The 12,871-nt window shown below is 33.5% G+C and overlaps 1 protein-coding gene across 6 annotated transcripts in view; it reads left to right on the forward strand.

The window, feature by feature from the left end:
- The window catches only part of LOC123012213, a 161,709-nt gene that overhangs the window by 38,515 nt on the left and 110,323 nt on the right, over positions 1-12,871 (forward strand). For all 6 annotated transcript variants that reach the window (XM_044410088.1, XM_044410089.1, XM_044410086.1 and 3 more), the window contains exon 2: positions 1,958-2,014. In XM_044410088.1, coding sequence (XP_044266023.1) covers positions 1,997-2,014 — 18 coding nt within the window. In that variant the 5' untranslated portion in view covers positions 1,958-1,996. The remainder of the gene's footprint in view (positions 1-1,957; positions 2,015-12,871) is intronic.

Here is a 12,871-nt window from a genome sequence, read left to right on the forward strand (position 1 = left end):
ATAACCAAAAATAAATTTAACTCATTTGACCGATACTTCCGCGGCAAAGAGATGTATGTACATACAAGCAAAAGGAGTACTGAAAAATGACCAAATCTTCTAATAATTTAATTGAAATTCACTGACAAAAAATTGGCACATAGAAGGATTCATCATCGTATACTACTTTCTTCACTATTGGTCATGTAAAGGGCGTTAAAAAAGTAATTTCACTTTAAATGTTAGCAACAGTTTTCTTTTTAATAAGGTTGACAGCGCCAATAGCCAATAATTATCAGAAAATGATGTCCTTTGCCTTTAATATGTGAAAAGTGGAGAAATCTGTATGAGAATCCACTACGATTTTTGCTTTTCGAAACTTGAATTCATCTAGTTAGGCAATCAGTCTTATAAAACCTTATCTTAAAACTTAATATTTTCTTCTAGTAAAGCCGTTTCAATTTTTTAAAGACCCTAGAAATTTGCCACTGTTACGGAAAAATAATTTTTGAGAAAATATTATTTAAACATGAAGCATATACTTACCTATTTGAAATAAATAACTTTAGTTTACTTAGCTAATAAAATAAAAAAATGTGTCGTCTATTTGAATGAGGAATGTGTTCTTATTTGTCAACTTTAATTAACAAGTGGAGTAATTATCTTTGTCAAACACTGTTGTAATTTCATGTTGTTTGTTTCAACACAATTTAGCTTTCGGCTTAAATTAATAGGTAAAACTTATTTAAGGGTGGCAACATTTTAATTAAATTAGAAAAAAATGGCGGCTACCCCCGAGAGGCTTTTGGTATATAATGAAGACGTCGGTGTTGGTGGCCTTAGCAACGTTGATGTGAAAGTCTGTCTTTCTATTCATGTACTTTCAAAGTGAATTCGTTTAGGTGTTCACAGAATCACTTTTGCAGTACTAAAAATAGGCCCGTGGCGACAGCAAATTCAATTGAAAACTTTGTGTAAAAATTTGCTTCTCCCCTCAGCTTTGAAAAAAATCCAGGAAGATTCTCTTCGTCCGTGACTGAAATAAGACGGAATACTCTACCCGCCATGGCTTATTCATCATTCAAACAGGTTAATTGCGACAGAGATTTAATTTAAATGCATGGGGCTTGATTACCACTCCCATTAAAATCATCCAGGTTAAATAAGGGAAGATATGAGCGGGGAGAAAAACCATTCGTCACGACCCAACACCCAGAATATTCATAAAGTAGTATTTATTACCATATTTAAGATGTATTCTAAATATTAATTAACCTTGTAAATGTTGTCTGATTTAATTGAAACTCAGGTACCAGCCGTCGGCGTGTAAATTAATTTTATTATCGATCGTTGTAAATTCTCTGCGTTTTTGTTTGCTCGAGCAGTACAAACAAAAGTGTTTTTCAGGGCTGGATATTTCGAAAACTAATAGACGGGAGTCAATAACTGAAAGCTGTAACAATATAAAAGTTCAGCAGTTCAAAACTTGTGTCTGAAATGTTCCAGTTAGAATTCCGGGCTTCGAGCAATAAAAATAACGAGGATTGTTTAGCGAAAAACTTTCCACACGTATGCCTAAACAGCGGCGCAACTGTAGAAATCTGTGACTCAAAAGTTGTGAAGAATTATTATTAGGTTTACATTAGTGACAATCAGACATTATGAAGAAATAAACGCGATAATTAGTTTTATTTGGTATTATCATTACACAGGATGTTTTACCATAAATGTTTATTTACTATTTCACAGGAGTATTTTCTGCCAAGAAATCGTAATATAAAATTTAAAATACATAATTTTGTTTCTTTTTTAGTTCTTCAAACAAACTTATTTATTCTTTATACAAATCTATTTTTAACAAAAAGTTAGGTACAATCATTTGTGATAGATCTGCCACTGGTGTATGGTGTGCTATCATAGTCTTTTTTCTGGATGTCCCCCACGTAATAAATAGCTAATTTGATCACTTTTGTTGCAGAGCGACAGCCTAGCAGAGTCTGAACCCGCACCTAAGGACATGACAGCTGTCAATGCGGTAAGTTTCCTGATTAATATCCCCGCGAGAGTTCTCCCCTTGCGGCAACAAGAAGTTTGATTCGGTGACACTTGCACATGTGTGCATCCACAAGGAACGTGACCCAAATAACTTCAATTATACAGAAGAGAAGGGCCATTTATCTATAATTTATTGACGTGTTTTGGAATCAACACACGACCGCCAGGACCGGATAAAAATTTATGATCGAGACTTGTTTCTGAGCGACTGCATTTCGAGTAGTCCATGGTGACTTCTCGAATCAATCTTTTAAACTTTTCCTTAATAGGACTTTTCGGTTTCTGCTCCTAAAATATATAAAAGGAACTCTGTTTGTTGGCTCGAATAAAAATCGGGAAATCTGACTTCGATCATAAATCACAAGACTTCCACCGCTACTTCTCAACCAAACGCGATATTTTCTTTCAACGTTCGACAGGAGGTTGACCGCCTATCCAACTTGTATTGTTTCTTCCAAGTAAGTGGAGTGATTTGTCGATGCGAGACAGACGCAGTCTTAATCAGACTAACAAAACGAAAAGTTTTTATTATTTCGAATTGAACAAAAACTATGAAATGTTGACAATAGATATTCCAAAAAAAGTTTTTTGTTATTATGCAGTTCATCAAACTGGGTCAAATATCTTTTTAGCAAACACAGATAAATCCATAAACACAGGGTGTTCGCGGATTGTGAGCAAATATTTTAACTACTAATAGAACTTGTCAAGAGAATCGACTTTTCTATTTACAACTTTTGCCGAAAGCACGTCATTTTTGAGTTAAAATTAAAAATGAGTTGAGGCTGAAAACCAGTCTCCGTCTATGTCTTAATACTAGATTTACATCCATACATAAGAAAAAACTTTGAAACGTAAACAGCGTAAACAATTAGGTGATCTTCAATGATCTATGTCCAAACATTTAGTGAAAATCGCTCTTGGAAGTGATGCCCGTACAGTAATCAATTCGGTGTTTAAGTAGTTGGCCATAATGACTTGATTTACAATTTGATTTCAAATTGATGTGCACAATTCACCCGAAAGCGCGATTACAACTGACTGAAATGACGCGTGGAAACAACTGATAATTTTTTTGGGCACAAAGGTTAGAATATTTATGCATATACAGGGTGCGCCAGAACTCGCGCCCCAGAGAAAATTTTCAAGTAAGGTAAGATACCAGGAACATGAAAAAAATGTTTAAAAAATTCTATCTGACAAAAAATTTTGACATATATTTTTGACATTTGACACTTGACACTTATTTATATCTATTTAGTGATACTGATGATCTTGTATATGTTTTTTTACAATTATTTAGTAAAGGGACAAAAAAATGGCAATAAAAGCCACAAATAACATTGAACAGAGTCACAATTTAGGATATAGCTTCCTTGTTTCCTCTTTTAATAGCCTATAGCAAAAAATCTTGGAAAATTATTTTTTAAACAGAAATAAATAGAGTCAAAGAGCAAACTTTAAACCCTCATAACTTCGAAATTTTTATAGATAAAATTTTTTAAAAATTTTTTCCATGTTCCTGGTATCTTATACCTTATATGACATTTTTCTCTGGGGCGCGAGTTCTGGTGCACCCTGTATATTTGCGCAACTCTATGTTTCTATTACTAGTGGTTTGTTTTAAAATAATAGCGAACTAAAGAAACTTGGACAATCCAGCTAAAATTATTAGGTATTAAGTTATTTGTTGTTATTTGTAACAATTAAAACAAAAATAGTCAATTAAAATTTAGTATCATCGAGTTAAGTGACCATATTTTATCTTTTTTAAATTATAATTTATTAGTGATGTTATTTAGTTTTATTTACCTACCAAGTATATACTCGTATTTATATTTAGTTTTTTTAATAACGCTAAGCATTCAAAAGCAACTTTGGCGTCTTTTTTCAATCAGAAATTTGAAATACGTTAAAGCTGTTCAGCACTTTTCTAAAAATCTTGGAAATATATACCAATATTGTCGGAGTTTGCATCTTACTATTTCCATCATCCCCAATATCTTGGCGGAAATTGATAAACTTCGATATTTGAAAGTTGTTGAATGTTTCAACGACAAACATAGAGTAGAAAATGTAAATGTTAGTCTAGTATTTCTGTCAAATCTGAATGGAAAATCGCATTGTTTCGATACGCGGAGCTTATTCTCAAAAAATGCAATGCTACCGGCAATTTTAAACAAATATTGAATGAAAATATGATCGCAATATTATTAAGTTATCAAAAGATGAATTTTTAAAAAATATTAATTTAAAAAAGAATTTAACAACAAAATTCCGTCAAGTATCCAGGACAGTAAGTGGGATATTTTTTTTTGATTTGGCAATAAATATCAAGTATTTTTAATGCGATTGTTATGTAATACAGCATGTTCCAAAACGCGCGCCCCAGATAAAAATGCCAAGTAAGATAAGATAGCAGGAACATAATAGTAGATTATGTTATTAGGAGTAAAAGTGATTGTTTATGTGGCGAAGCTGAACGTTCATTTTGCCGAACGGAGTGAGGCAAATGGATTCAGCTGAGCCACATAAACTCACTTTTACTCCAAATAACATATACTATTTTATCCGCAAACGATTCAGATAGAGAGAAAAGAGCATCACACCAATAATCAAGTAAATCACCTCAATAATCAGGACGCTTTGCAATAAAATCGTAACAAACGTCACGCATCCGTTTCGGAATTTGTGTTGAGATTTCGAAAGTGTTGATTGATTTAACTGGTGAATAACTGGTGTAGTTTATAGTGCAATATGTCGAATGCTGATAATCTACCTTGTACCTCTCCAGAAAATGCTGAAAAAGCGAAAGGGACAAGAAAGAGACAACAGTCAGACAAATGTCAAAGTAAGTGTCAAGTAAAAGTGAAAACGCCTAGGCGTAAAAATAGTGTTTTTACTCCATGTCTGAAAAGTAAAACTTTTACCTGTGTCATTTAGTCATAAAAGTGGTCACTTTTGTGACGTTTGCAGATAAAAAATATTTAACAAATTCTGTCTATAAAATTTCGAAATTATGGGGGTTTAAAGTTTGCATTTTGACCTTATTTATTTCTATTCGAAAAATAATTTTACATGTTTTTTTGTTGTAGGCTGTTAGAAGAGAAAAGAAAGAAGATGTATCCTGAATTGTAACTATGTTTAACGTTGAAATTAAGAATTAAACTTTTTTTTCCATGTTTCTGGTATTTTATGTTCCTTGTCATTTTGCTCTAGAACGCGATTTCTGAAACATCCTGTATATTACCTTTTGTCGCTGAATGAAAGAGATTTTTAGGTGACGCGTGTTGTTTTTTCTCGTTTGTTCTGCTGGTTTGCTGTACATTTTTAGCAAAGTTTTGTTGAATATTCTGCAAAAAGTGCGCACTTGTGTTAAAGTAGTAGGATAATTCCCAGTTGTTCAAACAAGTTTTTGACATTAAAGTTTAAATGGTTGCCTGCACAACGGGCGTGTCGTGAACAAGAGCACCACCGGTGCTATTATCAAAGTCTCCGTCCGTGCATGCATCTGCCTTAATCATGTCAACAGCGAGCATTTAACCGGTAGGTACCCTTAAAAATATATTACGGTTAAGGGGTACCTTGAAGCACTCCATTATTTTTGTCGTAATCGCCGCCCTTAATTTAAACTTCTAAAATAGAATAACGACCGAAACAATTTTCCAACTTTTTCGGCTTTTATGGAGTTAATTTAGACAGTTTATGTGTATATAAAATTTTACGTCTAAATTCAACGTCGACGGGAGGGATATGCACACGGCCTTTAATGCTTCTCATTTACATGTCAGAATTAAGATGCGCCACGTCTGTGTATTTTGCGGCGGCATAAACATAAAAATATGACGACTACGGCCAGAAGTTGCCAGATTATTAAATATTTAGCGTTATCGTTGTTGTTTCAGCAAGGGGCGAGTTATCGCTTCTACGTTTCTACGGTTCAGAGGGGCACGACGGTAAATGCTGACTTATTATTAGATGGTTGCGTTTGTTTTTAAAATTTAAAGATGTGATAAGGCATAAGCTGAAACCTTGCATAACGATGAAATATTTTTGGAGGCGCGTTTGAATCTTTTACAACTTCCGTATACATTTCAACTTGAAGACATTTGCATCTACTTTGCCTTTGTTTCATTTTTCACTTCAGTTTTCAGAAACTTTGCTTTATCGCATAAAAGAGATAATGGTTAAATACATTTCATAGATATGTTCCAGTGCACAGACTTGTATACAATGAGCTTTTTATATTGCTGAACATAGCCCTATGGTCAATTAAAAAAAAAACTAAGTCAATCCATTGGGTATCATTCGATGATGTAAAGGTATTTAAGAGAAACGAAATAAAAAAAATGCTTTATTTAAATACTTTACAATAAGAAATGATGTTATAACAAAAATTTTGTCCAAAATAATAATTAAAAAAAACGTGGACAAAAGTTTTTGTATTGCCTGATATTTTCGACTTTTTTTGAAAACGCTGCATATGCGATTAAAGATAGTAAAACAGTGTAAATTTGTAGAAAATTAAATTTGCTTTAAAATAGGCTACTACTCACTACTCACTATAGCTCTATCTTCAACGATTTCAGGCCTACAGCCAGTTAAAGATGCGTTCAAGACAGAAACGTTTCGCTTGTATCGATGGTGGCGTGTCTATAAGAAGCAATTTAAACCTAAACCATTGAAAATAGTGATATGGTGAAACGGATTTTTTTCATATTGAGATTATACTGAAAAATATAAAATATTAAAGTTATTATATTCTCTTTTTCTTCTTGCTGATACCGAGAATACTTTGAACTTTCCTGGTATATTTGAAACTTGATTTTTTTTTTATTAAATATTAATATTACATTATAATTTACAAACGATTTTAAGGAATAAGCGAGAAAGGACTAACTTTATTTAATTACTGGAATCAATAAACATTTATAAAATACTAGGAAAAGTAAAATGCTAATCTTCAAAATACTTGATATGCAGATCATTTAGATCAGATTTTTTAATGTGTGCTAAAAGCTATTTGTTGAATGCAGATTCTAAAGTTTCAGAGAGTAATAACCAACTGTTTGTTGAATCAATCTGAGAATCTACTAATGGTTATGTTGGTGTGTTTACTCATCACATTGCTAATATTGTAATGAGTTGAATAGAGAAGTTGAGCGGTGTGTTAAACCCAGAAATTTGCTTGCACAAGAATGACGCTTCGATTTTCTAATTATGAAAAGACCGGCCCTCGACGCGCAGTGAGCATTTGGGCTAATGTTTGGCTTTCACGGTCCGGCAGCCATCAAATTTTCAATTTACATTAATCCAGGCAAGTGTAAAGCCGAGTGAGACCGACACAAACACATCAATCGGCTGCATGGGGTTGGCGGCAGCACTTCACCTGCCTGGAAAAGCTCTTTAGCTGGAGCAAGCGCTCGTATTGTTTGCACAAACTTGTTGACGCTAACTCGGTCAGTTTACATTCAAGTGCTAATGACTTTCTTATATTAGCGATATCGCGTTACATACAAATCCCAGTGTGTGTGTGTTTACAAAAAGCTCGTCGCTTTTTACTTATATCGTTTGACGTAAATGGGCCATCGTGACAAATTTCGCCGTTTGTATTCCTGACAAAATGTCTATGATTATAAGCGCGGTTGGAGGTTTTTGCCCGATGGGCGCAATTACTCATGGCCGAGCGTTTTTCCGGTAAAAAGGGCGTTTTTCATCGTGTCTATTGTGCTAATTGCGAATTTGTTTTTTAACGGAGCCCACGTAAAACGCTCACAGCAAATTATTAGCGTTCTTCCCCCGGAATATATAATGTAATACGTAGACGAGTGCTGTTAAAAATAACGAGCTTTTTGCTCGAGACTTCAACGATGAAAGAGCTAGTTTAATATAAAATATATGAGAGAACAATGCTGGGGAAATGAAGGGTGGATTGAGCTTTATCAGCTCGTAATATCGGTGGTTCTTTTTAAAATTTATGTGTTTATACATGTAGTGCATTATTCAATTCCTAAACAAAAGTACGCCATCGACAACCCTGTTTGTTGTTGGAACAACGCCAAGTTATTTTTAATAAATGTGTAAATCACCATCGATTTAATTACACCAGAGGGACGAGCAGCTCGAAACGAACAAGGAACAACATAATTCAGAATTATGGAGTAATGCCTTCAAATCCTTCGATGCGAGCACATGACAAAGACACGCACTCCTTGATGCTTACACCGGCACGGAACTCTAATAAAAACAGGATAATTTGCCACCTTTGCATCTTATCTTGCTCGAAAACAGCCAACGGGACACAAAGAACACCGATCTCGAGGGAAATGTTCAAAATGATATCGAGCAAGCTGCTATAGGAGAGGATCTGTGAAGCTTCCTAAAAGTTTTCAAATTATTAAACAACGCCAAAATTATTACTGGTATTGTATAGTGATATCGAAAGCGAAATTTTACTGCTAAATGAACAAGAATCCTGGGAAAAGTCAGTGTCTAGCTTGTTTCTTTATATCTAATGATCAATGAATATTTTATTTATTTAAATTATTTCTGTTAGAAAAATAATTTTCCAAGTTTTTTGCTCTAGGCTATTAAAAGAGCAAACAAGGAAGCTGTATACTAAATTGTAATTCTGTACAATGTTATTTGTGGCTTTTATTGGGAAAATTATTGTACCTCTACTAAATAATTGTAAAAAAAAGATATACAAGAACATGAGTATTAAATATACATAAATAGACATTAAATAGACATAAAAAAATGTCAAATGTCAAAAATAAATGTCAAATCAAATTTTTTTGACAGATAGAATTTTTTAAACATTTTTTCCATGTTCCTGGTATCTTACCTTACTTGACAATTTTCTTTGGGGCGCGAGTTCTGGCGCACCCTGTATAATCACCAGAACAACAAATTGTTTAAGTCGGTGCAAGATTTTAGACATTTTTCAAGGTTATTTGAATTTTTATGTAACGTTTTGTGTAATTAATCACATTTTCTTAATTTTTTTATCATTGTTTTGTAGCAAAGATTAATTTAACTTACAACAAAAAATGTTTTGTTTCTCATTTTTGGCCATCCGTTTTATATCAAAAATACTAACAGAAAAAGTATTAGAAAAAGTAATGGGTGTTTATTTAAATTTGGCGTCATAGTTGGCGTTGATATAAGTGTGTTGTGAACCGACCACGTACGTGTACCTAAGACACGCCACCACCGGTACAAGGGAAACATTTTTGCCGCTAAAGCATCTTTGACTGTTTATAGGGCTGAAATCATTGAAAATAGAGGTATGGTGTCGCGGAATTTTTTTAAAGGAAAATCAGTTCTCTACCAATTTGTCCTTTATCCTTTTTTTATCTTTAATTGAATAGGCAGCGTTTGCAAAAAATGTTGAAAACATGAGGGGAAGCAAAAATTTCTGATCTGTTTATTATTTCAAATTATGGTTTTCGGCAAATTTTTTTGCTACATCTTCATTTTTTACTATGAAGTATTTAAATATTCTATCTGCCTGTAATTTTTCTGTGTGTCTTGTCATACGATACGACTATCATTGAATAAGGGCAATGGATTAATCTGTGTTTTTTTTTAAACTGAATATGTATAAGGCTATGTTTAGAGTTAAAAAAATGTCCCTGTATATTAAGCTTTGCGGAAGGCATATTTTGTGCAAACATTAATTTCAAGATTTATGTCTTTTAAGGTGGCCATTTTGGCTCCGGCCATTTATTGTCAAAACAAGCTTTAGTGTTTCTCCACCGTCCTTCCAACAAGTCAATTTGCAAATAAAATACGCAATTCTCCTAAATCATAAGTCGAGGGCGGGCTTTTGACGTAAATCCCCGAGGGTCCCCCTGTTCAGTTTTGCAACTCCGGCGATGTTAATTTGAGCTTAAGGGCCCAGGTGCGTTTGATCTGTCATCCGCGTAGAAAACAGCAAACACAAAGAGGATAATCAGAGATTGTCGTGAAAAACGAAGCTGAATTTCAGTTATGTGCTTGCGTCAGCGTCCATCTTTGCTATCTCCTTCACGTTACATTATCTTGTATTGTAAATAGGCGCTACAGAGATAAGACACCCTTAGGCTCTCTTATATAAAGGGTAGATAACTGGGGTCGTACGCCTTAATTGTATTGCTTCCGCTCCAAAACTATACTTGTCTTCTCTTTCTCCCTCTTGCACTCGTTCTTCTCCCAGCCGGCTTCTGATTTATGGAGAATAATTGCAAAAGTGGGTCGCTGCTAATAAAAATTAGGTAAATGCGCCCCTAGAACTAGGCTGAATAAATATCTGACGCCAGAATAGAAAAGAACACTAATACTTACACAAAACTGGCTCAAGTAAAAAATTGTTTGTTCTTCTGTAAAAGGTCTAGTGGAATTTCGACAAGAGCAGCGTCATGTCTGAAAAGTAATAATTAATAAGTAGCAAGTTGCCGAGTAAACTTGCACCGAATATCTCTTCAATTACCGTTCTTACATAGTATGTAATCACAAACTGCTCTTAAGAGTTGCCGCCTACGCATTTAAGAGCTTCCGAATAATACATGAGCTTGGTTAATACAAGCTTTAAGCTGCTTTAAAGGAGGACTGCATTAGGTTGGTGGGAGAGAACAGCTGTGTCTCCTATAAACATTGCCCTCTGTAGTTACCTAACTCGTGTACTTACTTATTTGCATAATGCCCACTGCTTTTTTTTTAGTTGCTTCAATTTTTTTCGTCAATTTAATTATTTAATAAGAGGTTCTCTAACAGTTCAGTTATAAATAAAAAATAACACAAAGAAAATGAAATTCAAATTAAGTGTAGTAACATTTGGCAGAACAGCTTTATAATACAATATTATAATACAAGGCACTGTAATCATGGAAAAAATGGTGAAACAAATATTTTATCTAATTCTTTTGTGACATTTTTATTTGAAATTTGACTCTTTTTGTTTCTATTTATTGTTACCGATGATCTTGTATATGCTTTTTCATGTTTGTTTAATAAAAGCACAAAAACACTGGCTATAAAAGCCATAAATAATGTTACAATTCATAATATAGCTTCTTTGTTTACTCTTCTAACAGCTTGTAACAAATAAATATATAAAAATATTTTCCCAATTGTCTAAAAGTATATATTATTAATAAAATGACAGTTTGATTAGAACACGATATTCTACTACTATAGTTAAAAAATCTGTTTCTTAACTAAAAGCTGTTGGATTAGCAATCAAATTCTTGACATTTTAGTCACACTGTTCATTATAAACACTTGAAAAATCGTTTTATTTCTATTTGTAAACAAGTTTATTACATTTATATATTTATTTATATATTTATTTTATCTACGACCATTACAATAAACGATGAATTACATACAACGAATAAACTAAGTAAGAGTGTCCCTACAAATTGTCGTACGTAAAATGTCGAAATTGTACAATTAGTTGTACATTATTCAGATCAGATTGTTTGTTTTCGAATTTGCTACTGTCATTGCTGATTATTGTTTTCAACTCATCATACTCATACGTATTTCTAAAGGTAACAACAATTATCTCTGAAGTAAACACTAAATACCTGAGTATTGCACATGATACTCTTATCTGATTTTAAATAAATTTTAAATTTTCTGAGGGCAATAGTCAATAAAATACATCATTTCTCGGCTAATACTTTTAAATTTCAGCTACGAGTATATTACTACAAAATGTAAATTACATTTTGCATTATCAAAAGAGTTAAAACGAAATACATAAACAAAAAAGTTGTCTGTGGTCGTAGATCAAGTATAGTACAAAACTCGAACTGTAAGTAATTACGTACTCGTGGTATTTCTCACTCCCTTTGGTTGCACGTATGCAACTCTTCCACTTGTACGTAATATGGTTTTTACAACTTTTGTCACGTAATATATTATTATATGATTATACAATTAATTAAGGTTAGAGTAATACAGAAATTGTAATTTGAATTTATCCAAGATGGTAGAATTTTTTAAACATTTTTTCCCTAGTACAGAGCGCACAAAAATGTGGTAGCAACTTTTACACAAAGTGTCACAAGATGGCACTTTTGAAAAGCCAAATTTGTTCAATCTTGCAAGATTCATTTTTTAATTTTTTCAAAAGTCATTTTCCGAACAATCTTTGCTCCCGATTTATGCACTAAAATTTGTCGAGATGTTGCTGGAAGGGTTCAGTTAAGCATTGAGCATAATGGGGGTCAATTTGAATATTTTCAATAATACCTAAATTTTACGTTTGACAATTCTAGAAATTTATTTATCTTAATTTAGGTAGCGACGTTGCCATGCATAAAAAAGGTCTGCTATCACATTTCTGGGCGCTCTGTATTTTATCTTACTTGGAATTTTTCTCTGATGGGACGTGAGTTCTGAAACATCCTCTATAGTTTGTAAGTAAGTACGAGTATGTCCGTTTTGTCCAGTTAATCGCGAGGATTGCGGGGTTTGGTCTCGTCCGTCTAAAATGGGATATATCTGTAAATTGATGTGTTACAATCGATTACCCTACAGTGGTAGGCGGAGATAATCTCGTTACACAGGATTACATGTCCGTCGAGTAAAACATACTAACACAACTTTCGTCGTCCAACAAAATGAATTTTATTTATTAATCTTGTTTAGGGTGTTGTAACGGCGGCCTTTGATCGCATAAAAGGCTCAGGTGTACATCGTCCGGCAATTTCCCCAAATGGCATCGCCGGCTCAGGATAATCACACTTCTACCTGACAATCGCACGTTCTTTTAAACAAACACACGCGCAGCTCTTTTTTTGTCTGTATAAATCCAGGCACGAGATGTGAACAGCGATGGAATAAA

This window comes from Tribolium madens, unplaced genomic scaffold, assembly GCF_015345945.1.
Source record: "Tribolium madens isolate multiple individuals breed KSU strain unplaced genomic scaffold, Tmad_KSU_1.1 Scaffold_91;HRSCAF=231;Tcas5.2_LG7, whole genome shotgun sequence".
NCBI lineage: Eukaryota > Metazoa > Arthropoda > Insecta > Coleoptera > Tenebrionidae > Tribolium > Tribolium madens.